General features: G+C 60.5%; 1 protein-coding gene across 1 annotated transcript in view; it reads left to right on the forward strand.

The window, feature by feature from the left end:
• Positions 1-304: 304 nt before the first annotated feature.
• The window catches only part of UMODL1 (uromodulin like 1), a gene marked incomplete at its 5' end in the record, with an annotated part of 34,644 nt that continues 20,776 nt past the window's right edge, over positions 305-14,172 (forward strand). The window contains 7 exons of the mRNA XM_030306629.1: positions 305-548; positions 4,765-4,902; positions 5,417-5,989; positions 6,503-6,760; positions 8,402-8,514; positions 11,168-11,381; positions 13,905-14,042. Of these exons, the coding sequence (XP_030162489.1) occupies positions 305-548; positions 4,765-4,902; positions 5,417-5,989; positions 6,503-6,760; positions 8,402-8,514; positions 11,168-11,381; positions 13,905-14,042 (1,678 nt within the window). The remainder of the gene's footprint in view (positions 549-4,764; positions 4,903-5,416; positions 5,990-6,502; positions 6,761-8,401; positions 8,515-11,167; positions 11,382-13,904; positions 14,043-14,172) is intronic.

The following is a 14,172-nucleotide window of genomic DNA, read 5'->3' on the forward strand; positions in this document are numbered from 1 at the left end:
CAGTTTTCGGGTGTGCACACAGAGCGGATGGGGCATCTCACGTTCCAGGTGGGGACCCCGACTGCAGTGGTTTTCGCAGACCCGCACAAGGCTGACGGGGCCCGGCCTGGCCCGGCTGTCCCTGGGGAGGCCCAGCTGGGGTGCAGGGCGCTGGGGTGCCTCGGCTTGCCCCAAGGGGCTGGTTTCTGGGCACCTCCTCTTGGTCGTGAAGGGGACACGTGGATTCTGTTCACCACCCGTCGGTCACCCGGGCCCCGATGAACGGTTTTCTAAGACGCTAACGGAGGCCTCTGCTCTATGTGAGTGCCTGTCGCCTCTTCTCGGCCAGGTTGAAAACGCCTTCCCGCCAGCCGTCTCCGACCTGCACAGGAGAGGGAAGCTGAGGACACAGATGGTCTCTCTCCAGGCTGGAAGCGTGGTGGCGACGCTCAGGCTGACCGTGCAGGACCCCGAGTTCCCAGTGGGGGTCTCCACGCTGGCCCCCATGCTCCCGCCTCTGCTGGCCAGCACCGTGTTCCAGATCGATCCGCGGGGGACGCTCGTGCAAGGTCAGTTCTCCTCCACGCCCCAGCCTGCCGCCGGGGCACCCCAAAGCCCTGAACCTCTAAAAGGTGGATCGAGTACGTGAAATGTGAACCCTCATTCTGAGTCTCTCCGTGGGATCGGGGAGCCTACCCGCGTCTCACATCTCCTTATTCCGGGGGGGACGGGGACCCCAGAGCCCCTGCGGCTCACTGCCACAGATGGCCAGAACACAGGGTGGGTCTGGGCTGGAGGACCCTCGAGGGCAAGGGCACCGGGGGCTGACTGTGTGTCAGGGCCCAGCACCACTGCGGCCGGGCCACCTGCTAACGTAGGCGTCTATATCTGTTTCATTGGCCCAAACGTAATGCAATGTCACTTCATGTTGCCTTGAGGCAGGAAGTCACAGATCAGGACGGGGGAGAGACCTGGAGACAGAGGGGCGGGGTGGGGGCGAGGCAGGGAGGAGAGACAGAGGCAGAAATAGAGGTACAGATGAGAGAGGCAGACTGAGACATAGAGATACAGAAGCAGAGACATAGGCAGAGAGACAGACAGAGACAGAGACATAGAGACAGAGACGTGAAGAGAGGCACAGAGACCGAGAGACAGAGACAGACAGAGATATACAGAGACAGAGACATAGATAGAGACAGAGACATGAAGAGAGACACAGAGAGACCGAGAGACAGAGACATACAGAGACAGAGACTTAGATGGAGACAGAGACATGAAGAGAGACACAGAGAGACCGAGAGACAGAGACAGAGACATACAGAGACAGAGACTTAGATGGAGACAGAGACATGAAGAGAGACACAGAGAGACAGAAATAGAAACAGAGACAGAGGGACAGAGATATACAGAGACAGAGACATAGAGACAGAGACATGAAGAGAGACACACAGAGACGGAGAGACAGAGACAGAGATATACAGAGACAGAGACTTGGAGACAGACATGAAGAGAGACACAGAGAGACAGAGACACAGAGACAGAGATATACAGAGACAGAGACTTAGATAGAGACAGAGACATAAAGAGAGACACAGAGACAGAGACACAGAGACAGAGATATACAGAGACAGAGACTTAGATGGAGACAGAGACATGAAGAGAGACACAGAGAGACAGAGACACAGAGACAGACAGAGACAGAGAGGCGGAGAGAGCCAGCCGACATGTAAGGAAGGTCTGGCCGTTCGAGCCCAGGGACGAGGCTCCCTGCAGGGAGAGCGGCTCTAGGCTCAGTGTCCGGGAGCCTGTCAGGGGCTCCGTCCACGGAACGGGCGTCCGAGAGCCAGCTCTGTCCTCTGCTCTGAGCTCGGTGGCATTCTGGCTTGCTGTTCCAACCTCCCCCCCCCCCACCCAAGGATGCAGGGAAGGCCATGGGACTGTCACATCTGAAGTCACACCTGGGAAGCACCCGCCTGCTCAGCCGGGGGTGGGCTCGTCACGCCCCCCTCAGGGACAGAGACGGCAGGTGTCCTCTGCGCCCGGCGGGCCTCACCTGGGCTCCGGGGGCTCAGTGCAGGGAGGCACAGGGTGCCCTGCGGGTGGGTCCTCAGGGTGCACCCTGGGGACCCGTCTGAGACCAGAGCGGAGCTGTCTGCAGGCGGCCCAGCCAGCCCTCGTGGGCTACTTGCCAGCTCTGTCCCTGTGCGCCAGGCGTCAGGCTCTGCCAGCTCTCTGCCAGTGTGCTGAACAGTGGCCCCGAAAGACAGGTCCCCCGAGAACTTCAGACCTTGTCTGGGAGGAGGGTCTTTGCAGATCAGGTAAGGATCTGCCATCATCCCGGATCGGGGAGGACCTAAATCAGAAGACACAGAAGAAGAGAGAACCAGAGACACAGGGGGAAGGCCACGCGGAGGCAGAGGCTAGAGCCAAGGAGCCACTGAGCCGCAGAAGCTGGAAGAACCAGGGAGGACCCTCCCCAGAGCCCCGAGGGGCTGAGGCCCTGCCCCCCTTGATTCTGGACTTCGGACTGGCCTCTCGCAGTGACAGGGAATGAACTCTGCGGCCTCGGGCCAGCTGGAGCACCTCACAGGAGTGTTGTAGAGGAGGAAGAGGCACCCCCACCGCTAATATTCTGGGGTTCTCAGCAGGTCGTGTTATGTGTCCCGCCCTGCGGCCTTCCTGCCCAACAGCGGCTGTTTGCTTAACCCTGGACCCTGAGCGGTGGCTGTGGGGGGTCCCCCTTCCGTCCAGCCATGAGGAGGCCTCTGCTGTTTATCTGGGTGGGGGGGGGGCTCCCGGCCCCGTGGAGGCTCCTCCGACCCAGTGACCGCTGGCTTCTGTCAGGAGAGCCTGCAGGCAGCCCCCACTCCTAGAGGCGGCCCCGCGGCCGGGGGACCGGGAAGGGTATTCATTCTCACTGCACACGACCCCAGCAAGCTGGCCCCAGCACAGCAAGCTCCCGTCCCCTCTGCTCACACAGAGACGCTTTTCTTGGTGCCCTCGGAGCGTTCCTGCGCGACTCGGGGGCTCTCGCCCACCGTGAGTCAACGCGTCCCAACGACGCGGTGGGGGGAGGTGGGGGGGGCTGGCAGGGTCAGGGCGCAGCCCCCGCAGGAGAGATGGGACCCGGCAGGACCTGGCAGCCTGTTCTTGGGTCTCTCTGACCCACTGCTGGGGGGCCAGCTCAAGCGGGAGTCCCAGCTCGGCACAGGGGCTGTCCCCTCCTCTGGGGACACCCTCTGCCCAGCTGCAAGGCCGGCCCCCCGCCCCCCGCTCAGCCGGCTGGTCCGGAAGGTACAGAGGCCACGGCAGCTCTCCCTGTGGACCTGCCTCCTCCCTCTGAACTGCACAGCTGCCCGGCCTGGGGCTTTGCTACGGGACCAAATGAAATTGCCCCGGCCTTGCTCCGGGCTCACTTATGAGCTGCGCGCTGGGGAGGCCAGGTGACTCACCACGACTGAAAAGAGCCACCGGGTGCTCAGTGGTTGGAGCCCGGGTCTCAATTGGGACCTCTGCTCTCCCCCCGGGCCCTGCCGCCTGGCCAGCCTGGGCTCCACCCCAGGCCTCCGGCTCCCCGTGAAACTCCGGGAGCTGCCTGCAGGCTGGGGGGGTTGGGCGAGCTCCAGGAAGACCCGCGGGCCCGGCCACCGGGGCCCTGTCTGCCGAGGAGCCCCGGCCAGGGTGGAGGGGTAGCTGTTGCATCAGCTGACGAGCCCGCGGGTCTAGCCCGGATCGGGTGCTTCCGCTTTCGGCTCTAGAGAATCCCGTGCAGAAGGACCTCGTGGCCGGCCTTGACACGCACCCGCCTTACCGCCCGGGTCACCCCTGGCAGGTACCCCGGCACCTTCCTCCTCAAGAGACAACTCTGCTCAGAGCCACCTGCTCCCCTGGGGCCGGGAGGGACAGGCAGGGATCTGAGGGCTGGGTTCTGGGGCGTGGGAAACCTGTCCCCCTCCTTCCCCCGACCCCCCCCCCCCAGCCTGGAATACAGCTTGAGATGTTTATTGCTTGAGGTTTACCATGAGTATCACATACAGCGCTTTATCCTCAGTCACATGTCAAATGCATGAGACGAGCAGGTGTTTCCTTAGAGCAAGTATGAGTGGGGGTAGCAGGCCTGGGGGTGGGGGAGGGACGACCGGAAGAGGAGGTCGGAGAGGACGGGGAGGGAAGGGAATGTGGTCCCCACGAACCTTGTTTCACAGTCTGGCCGATGCTGGTCCTGGAAAGTGCCGGGCTGTGTTGGGCGTGGTGGGCGGGCAAGCACTGGGGGACCCCGGGGCGGGGGGGGGGACTGACACACTTACCTAGCACTCTTCCTTGCTCAGCTCAGAAGCTGAGGTGACATGGTGTCTTTGGGATTCTTGGAGTGGTTTCCCAGACTGGGGAGGAGCGCTCCAAGGCCGCGTCACCGAAAGTTCAGGTCGCACTTAGCCGGACTCCTCCTGGCTCGCTCGGTTCTCTTTGTTAAAGTACTAAAACATTAGACGATGTTGGCGCATCAGAGAGAAGGGAAGGCGTCCTGCTTTTGGGGGTCTGGCGACAAAGAATGCACGAGAGAGGAATATAGCCACACCGGTGGGTGCCAACTCAGCCCCGCCAGCCGTGAAGGTCGGAGCAAGCAGATGCTGAGCCTGCGGTCTTGGTTCAGGGACAGGCTTCTGGGGAGGGACTTCCCCTCCCCCGGTGGGCTGCAGACATGGTTGAGCAGATCCCTGTTCTGTTTCCTAAGTGCCCGCGGGCCACTTCTCACGGGCTCTGTCCTGCTCCTCTCCCGCCCGGCAGATTGGGACGAGTGTGCAGACAGCCGGGGGCACGACTGCTCACCCGCTGCCCAGTGCATCAACGTCGAGGGCTCCTACACCTGTCGGTGCCGGACGGCCAGGGACGCCAACCCCTCCCGCGCGGGCCGGGCCTGTGAGGGTGCGCCCCACCCCCTCCCCCAGCATTTCTGGGCCCCACCCTTGCCCCCGGGGACCTGATATCCCACGTCCTTTCTAACATCCGCTGGCCTCTGTCCCGCATTCTTTCCTTAGTCATGTCCCGTCCAGCAGGCTGATGTCAGTGACCAGCACCAAGCCCCACCCTGAGCACAGATCCGGAGAAATTGCCCCCTTTTCCCAAAGGCCCCCTGGGCGCGGGAACCAAGCCCTGCACTTAGGTCCTGGCTGTGCAGCCACCAGGTGGAGCCCCCTTCTGGTGTCTCCGAGCCTCACTGATCAGATGGAGAGGCCCTGCCTCACCCTCTGAGAGCACGCGGGAGGCCGTGGACACGGGCCCCCCTAAATACTCATAACGCCATAATCCCCAACGAGACTGCCTGTGTCCCCACTTGGGGCCCGCCTGGGAGGCTCTCGCTTGTGGGTGGCATCTGGTGGGTTTTGTTTAGGTGTTTTAGGACCAGATGTCTCCTCTCAGGGTGGATGTGTCTCAGCAGGTGACGTGGTGAGCCCCACGGGAGGGGTGCTGGCTCCAGCAACAGGTGTGACGGCCCCAGCTCTCAGCACAGAGACAGCAGCCCCTGGCCCAGAGACATCTGCCTTGTGGCCCAGCCCTGGGCACCCGGGGGGCACCCCTGCAGCAAATCAGGCCCAGACCCCAGGGCCCCCACCCAGGAGAGGGGGCAGCGGCCTGGTCGGGAAGGACAAGAACAGCACGAGGCAAGGCCTGGAGGAGGGAGCACCCAGCAGGGCCCCAGGCCTGATGACAGGCCAGTGGACAGCCAGCACAGCTCCTGGAGCAACCCACAGCTCCCCTTCTGGGCCCACGAATGGCTCGCTGAGCACCCCTGGGTGGTTATCGAGAGACTCGAGCACGGAGCGGCCCCTCTGGCCCAGTCCTACCGAGGGCCCCACGGACCACATCGTCTGGCACGCCAGCCTCCCCACTGGGGACACAGCACCAGCAGCTCTGGACCCCACAAGGCCACAGAACTTGGTCCCCGGACCCTCCGGCTCCCCGGACCTTCCCTCGGCCCCCACCCCTGAGTCTCTGAAGCTTCCGGCCTGTGGTGAGTGCCTGGGATCGTACGTCCTGGGGACACGTGGCCTGAGGCCTGAACACACTGGGAAAGAGTTGAGCTCCAGTTGGCAAAGCCTCATGCAGACGTTGAGTCAAAGTCCTGTGAGAAATACCCAGGTAGATTGCTCGTGGTAGGCAGGGCTGGGCCAAGTGGGGTACCGTGCAGCCCGGTCCCCGGTGGCAGCTTCTGGGCTTGTTAGGACAGCAACCTTTCTCCAGAGTTCTCTCCTCCCTGTTCCCAAGCCTCCCTGTCTCACCCAAGGCTGGAGCAGGAAGTCGAGCCCTGGGGCCGGGGGTGGGGACCCTGTACCACGTGCTCTGCCTGCAGGAGGGGACTTTGTAGGACTTCCCTGGGCTGGCATCCCCCCCCCCCCCACCCCAGGCCCTCTCGTGTCCCCGGGCCGTGTGCTTGATTTTAGCATTTGGTGAGGCTTCTCCTGTTCTGTCTCCTTGGAACATCGGATTGATTTTAACCTTCTCCGTGTTTCCATCCACTTCCCAGTCCCCGTCCCCATCGAGAGGGTCACGGTGTCCAACGTGACCAGCACCAGCTTTCACGTGGCGTGGGCGGCGGGTCTCACCCCGCACCCCACCTTCCAGCTCACCCTGACCTCCCCGCGGAGCCCCGCGGTGCACCTGGAGACCCGAGACGCAAGCCTGACGCTGTCGGGCCTGGAGCCTGGCGTCCTGCACCTGGTGGAGATAGCGGCCAAAGCTTGCGGGAACGGAAGTGCCAGGGCCCGCCTGAAAGTCAGGACAGGTGGGTGATGGGTTTCAGAAACGCTTGTCCCCACTTGTTCTTAAAGGGAGGGGGAAAGTACGAGAATGGCTTTTAGTGGGTTGGGGTCCGACAGAGCTGGATGCGCGGGGGAGCGGCTGGGTCTCTGCCCTCTTATCAGCCCGGCTCAGCTCAGCTCGCGCGGGGCTGGCTGTCAAAAGTCAGCGGGGAGGCGGCGTCCTCGCGGGTCCGCGGCGGGAAAATGCACGCGGCGCTGCTGGACTGAGCGTTGTGCACTCGCTCTGATGTCCCCGCTCTCAGAGGGCCTGCACTCGGCCCCCGGGGAGGACAGGTGGACGGTGGGACGTCAGACCGTCGGACAGCCCGTCTGTCGGCCCTGGTGCTTGTGGCAGTTACGTGTTCACATCAACCTTGTGTTTCCTCCTTCGTACCGGATGTTTTCCCGAAAGTCTAACTTGCCCGAACAGCCGAGGGCCGGCCTGACATCGCAGATGGGTCCCCAGATCTTGGGCAGCTGTCCAAGAGCAGACGGCCGTGTTCCCCGAGGTGGGGTGCACAGCCCTTGGGGGTGTCAGAGCTTCTGTCTGCGTACTTTGAAGTACCGATTAACCAAGGACCGGGGGGTGAGAGGGGAGACGGTGTGCGGGGATGCCCTCAGGCAGGCTCGTGGCGAGCTGGAGAAGGGGTGGTCGGTGCCTCTGAGAGCCAGTGTGGGGCTTTCCGCGTCAACATGGCCTCTGCAGGTCTCACCTGCCGGCAGGAGAGGCCACCCGTGGGCGTGTGACCCATGCTGGGGCTGGGTCCACGTCCCTTCTCACCCGTATGCTCATCCGTCCCGCTTCCCGGGCTTTTCCACCAGGTTGCATTCTCCAGCTGTTGTGTCTGGACCGGGGGCCCTCAGGCACAGCGACGGGAGTGATCCCCAGGGCGTGGTTTTGGGGGTCAGCCGGCAGTATGTCCTGGGATGGCTTCGGGGTTTGTGGGGGCAGGGGAACCTTGGCCTTTCCCTCCACTGCCCGGAAGGCTGGGCACGGAGCAAGAACCCCACAGACATCTGGTGGAGGGCTGAACGAGGGGGATGCTGGTCCAGGAAACATTCCTGGACCACAGTCTCGTCCCACGGCCTCCAGAGGCCCCGCGTGGAGGGAACAGACTCAGATGGAAAAGACCGGTGCAAAGGCAGGGGCTGCCCTCAACGTGCGGAGAAACAGTGCTCTAGGGGAGGAAGGAGAGGGTCAGGACCTCTGGCCCTCTGTCCTGAGTTGTGGGCGCTGAGCAGAGGCGGGGCGAGGCCACCCTCTGTCCTGGCTTCTCCGGGGTGCCCAGTTGTGCACCTGTGGCCCCGGAATGAACAGGGACTTCTTGCACTCTCAAAGTAGTGCCTACCGTTGAATCACCTGGACGCCTGTGCACAGAGAGAGAGGACAGTGGCAGGGGCTGGCCCGGTTCTGCAGCCTCCGGAAGCTTCTCTCTCTGTGCCCAGGCCGTGTGCCGGCACCCTCTGGGGTGGGCTGGGCTGTGTCTGCGCACGCAGGGCACTGATATTCTTTCGGCCGACATGACAGTGCCATTATCAGGACGTGTCACCTAATACATCACCTAACGCGTTTACCGTTACCTACTGCGTTACCGCTCCAGACGTGTTTATTCTCTGTCCCGCAGCGGCCCAGAAGCTCAGAGGGAAAGTCAGAATAGCCAACGTCAGGTACGTGGAGCCCTTCCGGAACACAAGCAGCAGGGAGTATCAGGACTTCCTAGAGCTGTTCTTCAGGGTGGTAAGTTGGCAAAGCCAGTCTCTGTTTCCTTTTGGGATGTGCGGGAGGGAGGGGGGCAGAATCTCAGTCCCAGTCGAGCAGGACTTGTGCTTGTAGGGGCCTGGGACCCTCATTTCTGGAGGAAGCTGGGCGTCCGGCTCCAGCGTGATGCCTGGCGTCCCCGGGGTCTACCATTAGATGCTGAGTAGCTGCCTCTGCTGCCTCCTTGCTTCGGAAAGAGAGAGACAGAGAGAGAGAGAGAGAGCAAGCACACGAGCACAGGGAAGGGGCAGAGAGAGAGAGAGAATCCCAAGCGGGGCGCGATGCCACGACCCCGGGATCACGACCCTAGCCGAAATCAAGAGTCGGACACCGAGTGAGCCACTCCGGCGCCCCACAAAGAAAATTTTAAAAAACTGAGATCTATTTCACAGATCCTAAAATGCACACTTTAAAAGTGCTTAGCGTGGGAGCAAGTGACCTACAGCGTAGGGTGTAGATTCAGGAGTGATATTCCCTCGGGGCGCCTGGGTGGCTCAGTCGGTTAAAGTGTCTGACTTCGGCTCACGTCATGATCTCATGGTGTGTGGGTTCGAGCCCCGCGTCGGGCTCTGTGCCGCCAGCTCGGAGCCTGGAGCCTGCTTCGGATTCTGTGTCTCCCTCTCTCTCTGCTCCTCCCCTGCTCGTGCTCTGTCTCTCAAAAATAAATAAATGTTAAAAACTAAAGAAAAAAAGTGCCTAGTGCAACGGTTTAGATTTTATTTGTGAAATTGTACCACCGTCACCGCTGTCTAATTCCGGAGCATTTCCATCACCCCCAAAAGACGCCCCTCTCCCATTCTCGGTGACTCTCCACACCCCCCGCCCCTGCAACCACTAATGTGCTCTCCGTCCCCGTGGGTTTGCCTGCCGTGGGCGTCTCACGTGCGCGGAATCATGCGATACGTGACCTTTTGTGTCGGGCTCATCTCCCTGAGCGCGTCTTCAGGGATCGACAGTGGCTCACCGCTCTTTAAGGCCGGATAACGCTCCACCGAACGCAGAGGCCACGTTTCCGTCTCTGATGCACACTGGGTTGGGTTCACTCTCTGGCTGAAGTGACTCCTGCTCTGCTGTTATGTTTCCTGATCTTTCTGAGGCTTCCCCTGTCGTCCCACTGACATCCCTAGAGACGGCGTGTTGTTACAATTCAGTCTGGGTGGCCGTCTCCGTGTTCTCTCTGCTGGCGCCTAGATGCCCCTTTGAGGAGAAGAGAACACGCTTGTCATGGTCTCACCGTCTTGCTTACACCTCGTCCATTTCAGCTTTTCCTGACTCTGGGGTTTAAGCAGAGCGGCGCCACCTCCAGGCCGAGCGTGCTAACGTGCTAGCCCCCTGGCTCGCTAACTGATTCTGCTCTCCCCTCACGGCATCGCTGGCCTGGAAAATGGGTCTCCCGCCTCCGGGAAGTGTCCCACTGGGACTCCTTGGGACCTGGGGTTCTGCCTTATTTATCCTGGGGTCCCCAGCTCTCGGCCCAGTGCGTGGACTCGAGAGTTGTTGATGGCTCCATTCACCCTCTTCTGTAGGTTCTGTGATTGTGACACACGACGCTAAGCCACAGCCCCGACCGCAGTCCTCAGGGCTCCGGTGGTCCCTTGAGGCAGCCCCTTTTCCACTCACGTGTCTGGAGTAACCTTTCCTCTTCAAACCATTCCTCGCCTATTTCTGGGGACTGTTGTTGGTTTGTCTAGAATTTCAGGATAGCCAGTAATGGTGCGACTTATCACGTACGTAGGACTTTCGGACCAACTTTGGGAGGTTGTGGGTTAACACGACGCCTCGTTCCTTGTCACTTCTTAGCAAGGGGGCCTGGAGCTTTGCTTTGAGACTGGCTGGAAATGCAACCCAAAGTGACTTTAAGCCAAGCTTGTGACTGATCCCTCTCTGGACATCCCAGACAGAAAGAGAGAGAAAGAGAGAGAGAGAGAGTCAGTCATTCCAGTGGTTATGATGGTGCCCAAGTGACAGCAGGGTGACAGCACGTTTGTTCACGTTGGCTGTCCCCCGCTGGGAAGTGAACCCACGAGCCTGTGCCTTGGGCCACCACACCCGGCAGGCTCTGGATGAGGTCAAACCCTAGAAGTGCACTTTTCCAGAAGGCTGGCGTTCTACGGACTGTCTACAGCCGTCATGAGGCGGTGTGCATCTCTGGGTGTTTGGACTGTGAGGGGCTAGGACAGAACGCCACAGCCTGAGGCATCGTGGCAGCATCAGCAGTAAAAGGATTGTTCTAGAAAACACAGTGAGAGAGAGAGACGCCCCCCCGCCCTCCCACGACCGCTTGTCCGGCCTGCGCCTTCCATGGCTCTGAGCTGAGGAGAGCAGGTTCTAAATGCCGTCGTGAGCCCCCCATGAGTGATGTGCCCCCCGGGGTGGGGCTTGTGCGTCTCGTCCACACTGGCCAGCAGACGCACGGTGGGGGAGCGGGGCTCTTCTTGGGGCTCAGGACCCACAGGCACTGGTGCTGGACCTGGGACACAGCTCGCTTCACCAGACCGGGCCCAGAACTGACCTTTGGCTTGGACCAGTTTGCTGCTGGCCAGAATCCCAGGAGGTGCCCCTCCCCTGCCCCGGGGACAGGCACCTGCTTCCTCCCGGTGGGTGGCCCTTTACCTGTGCGGTTTCTCTAAAGGTGCGGGATTCCTTGCCCGCCGCCATGCTTCGGCACGTGGACGCCGGTGGGGTCCAGATGGAGGTGACCCACGTCGCCAACGGCAGTGTCGTGGTGGAGTTTAACCTGCTGATCATCGCAGACGTGGATGTCCGCGAGGTGTCTGCCGTGTTCCTCGTTGCCCTCCGGAACGCCTCTCTGCTGGAGGTGGTCGGCGAGGACACCTTCATACAAGGTAGGCGGAGGCCGGGCCCCCCGGTCACTCACTGTGTTCTGGAAGCGAGGCGGGGAGAGCCCAGCACGTGGGTCTCTTCGGGGTCCCCCTGCAGGAGATGCCAGTGTGGAACACACAGTCCCCTCGTCTGTCTTATGGCTACTGTGCTATTTCCGGAGGTTTAAGGGCTCAAAACATCCTCGGGTGAAGCCGTGCGTGCAGCTGTCCGGAGACGCTGCTCCCTTCCTGGGCTGCGTCCCCCCCTGGGCCTCCTGGGCCACCCGCATCACTGGGCCGGGGGCAGACGCGTCCCTCTCTGCAGCCACACTTCCTCCCAAGAACAGTTTCCAAGGAGATCCTGGTAAAAATAAATGCAAAGGGAAGCAGGGAGAAAAGACAATCTAGATTCTCTTCTCTAAATCGTATTAGTGGGCAGCTGTCGTAACCAAATGCGGCGATGGAGAACCTTAAACACAGAAGCGTATGTTCTCACAGTTCTGGAGGCTGGATGTCCGGGGTAGATTTCCGGGGGGAGGGGGGCTCTCCCTGACATGGGGACAGCCACCTTCTGCCTCCGCCCTCCCGTGGCCTTTCCCTTACACCTGCAGAGGGGGTGCCTGGCCCCTCTTCTTACAGAAACAGCAGTGCCATTGGACTGGCCTCCGTAATGGCCTCACTTGGCCTCAGTTACCTCCTAAACACCCCACCTGCAAATACGGTCACATTAGGGGTTGGGGCTCCCGTGTACGCATTTCGGGGACACAATTCCGTTCGTGGTGCACAGCGTACTTGAAAATAAACAACAAAAACTTACGTGTACAAAAACAACCAGAGATAATATGAATATTTTTCTGGTTTTGGGAATAAGAAGGGTTTTCTAAGTTTCAAAACAGAAGGCAAACCAAGCCCCCCAGGGGGAAAGGCCGACAGGGGCGACTCCATAAAAAGGTAAATGTTTTATACCAAACCAAATAAAGGCACCCCTGTGAAGACAACAACAGACCCAAACAGGGTTTGAGTAGTTTGACGAAGGATTACATCCCAAAGCGAGAGACGCCGTGCGTCGGTCGATAAGAAAGCGCTAAGGACCTGCACTTGACTTTATTGCGAAGACAAACACACCCCAGACCTGAACAACGTGTGACACAAGAGTTGCAAATGAGCCACAAAGAGCGATAATCACGGATGTTCCCACCGCCGCGGGCTGCTCTTGTCCACGCGGGAGCGGTGGTGTTTTAACCAGAAATACCTAACACTGACCCCAGCAGCACCAAGCGAGGGCGGGCCTCGGGGCGGGGACAGGATTTGCTCACACCTCCCGGAGATCAATTTGACCGTATTCATCGAGAGTTTTAAAGCTGTCCACCTGCTCTGGTTTTGGAAGGTCACTCACAGGACTTCACCCTACAGACATAGACCTCAGTTCGGACCACAGTTTGGGTGAAGAAATCCACCTTCAGTGTCACTTTAAAAGGAGGGGGCGCCTGGGTGGCTCAGTCCCTTAAGCGTCCGACTTCGGCTCAGGTCATGATCCCGCGGTCCGTGGGTTCGAGCCCCGTGTCGGGCCCTGCGCGGACGGCTCGGAGCCTGGAGCCCGCTTCAGATTCTGTGTCTCCCTCTCTCTCTGCCCCTCCCCTGCTCCCAACTCTGTCTCAAAAATAAACGTTTTTAAAAAAAAAAAAGACTGGGGGTGCCTGGGTGGCTCCTTCGGCTAAGCGCTGCAGAACCTGCTTGGGATTCTCTCTCTCCCTCTCTCTCCGCCCCTCTCCTGCCTGCTTGCGCGCTCTCTCTCGAAATAAATAAGTAAACTTAAAAAAAGAAAAGGAAAAGATTGGAAGTGGTCGACAGCCCCGTAACAGGGGAGATATTAAGTGTCTCATGGCACACCCACGCCATGGCCTTTGATGCGGTCATTAAAAGCGAGGCGTGTTGAGACAGAAAACATTCCTGAAATAAGGGTGGGGGAAGGAAGCGGGACTCCCACGTAGATGTAAAGCACGGCCCGAGCTGCGTCGCAGTCTGTGTTTTAAAGGGCCCAAGGACATAGGTCACCGTGAGAACTCTGTTGTATGTGGGAGGTGGCGTTAGGTGCGGATTGTACCCATTTTCTGCAGTAAACCCGTGTCGCTGTGAACAAACTGAGTGACGGAGCGCAGAGACCGGAGCGAGCCAGCGGGCTGAGTGCCTTCCCCCGGGGATGGCTCGCTGTGGGCGCGCCTGGGCCCGAGGCGAGGGGCCGGGGGCCTGTGGTCTTGTCTCCGCGGCCCCTCTCAGCCCCGGGACCAGGACCCCTCCTTCCGGAGCAGCCCCAGCAGACGTCCTGACACCAGCCCGTGTCCCCATCCTGGCTGAGAAGTGGGTGCCGCCCTGTCCCCCGAGCCCCCCAGAACCGTCCACCTACGGTGTCACTCAGTGATCTTCAGCTCTGCTGGCCGAGACGCACGTCCCCCCACAAGGCGTGTGTAACAGCGGGCACAGAAGCGCCCCTCACCCGCGGCCCTCGAGCCCCGTGACAGTGTCTGTCTTGCTTCTGATGTCGCGCAGATTACGACGAATGTGACAGCCAGGAGCACGACTGTGAGCCGGGCGCGTCCTGCCACAACACCCTGGGCTCCTACACCTGCAGCTGCACGGGAGGAGCCCCCCACTTCCCTGTGGAATTTTCGGGAAGATCCTGTGACGGTGAGAGTCTCACCATCCCTTCTCCTGAGATACTGTCGGGTGATCTGTGCTTTGAAGGACTTTCGTCGGCAAAGCGTCTCTTTTCCCAACGAGGTCGGCAGGTTTTTCCGTCCTGGATGAGTTTGCTAAC

This window comes from Lynx canadensis, unplaced genomic scaffold (assembly GCF_007474595.2).
Source record: "Lynx canadensis isolate LIC74 unplaced genomic scaffold, mLynCan4.pri.v2 scaffold_65_arrow_ctg1, whole genome shotgun sequence".
Classification (NCBI taxonomy): Eukaryota; Metazoa; Chordata; class Mammalia; order Carnivora; family Felidae; genus Lynx; species Lynx canadensis.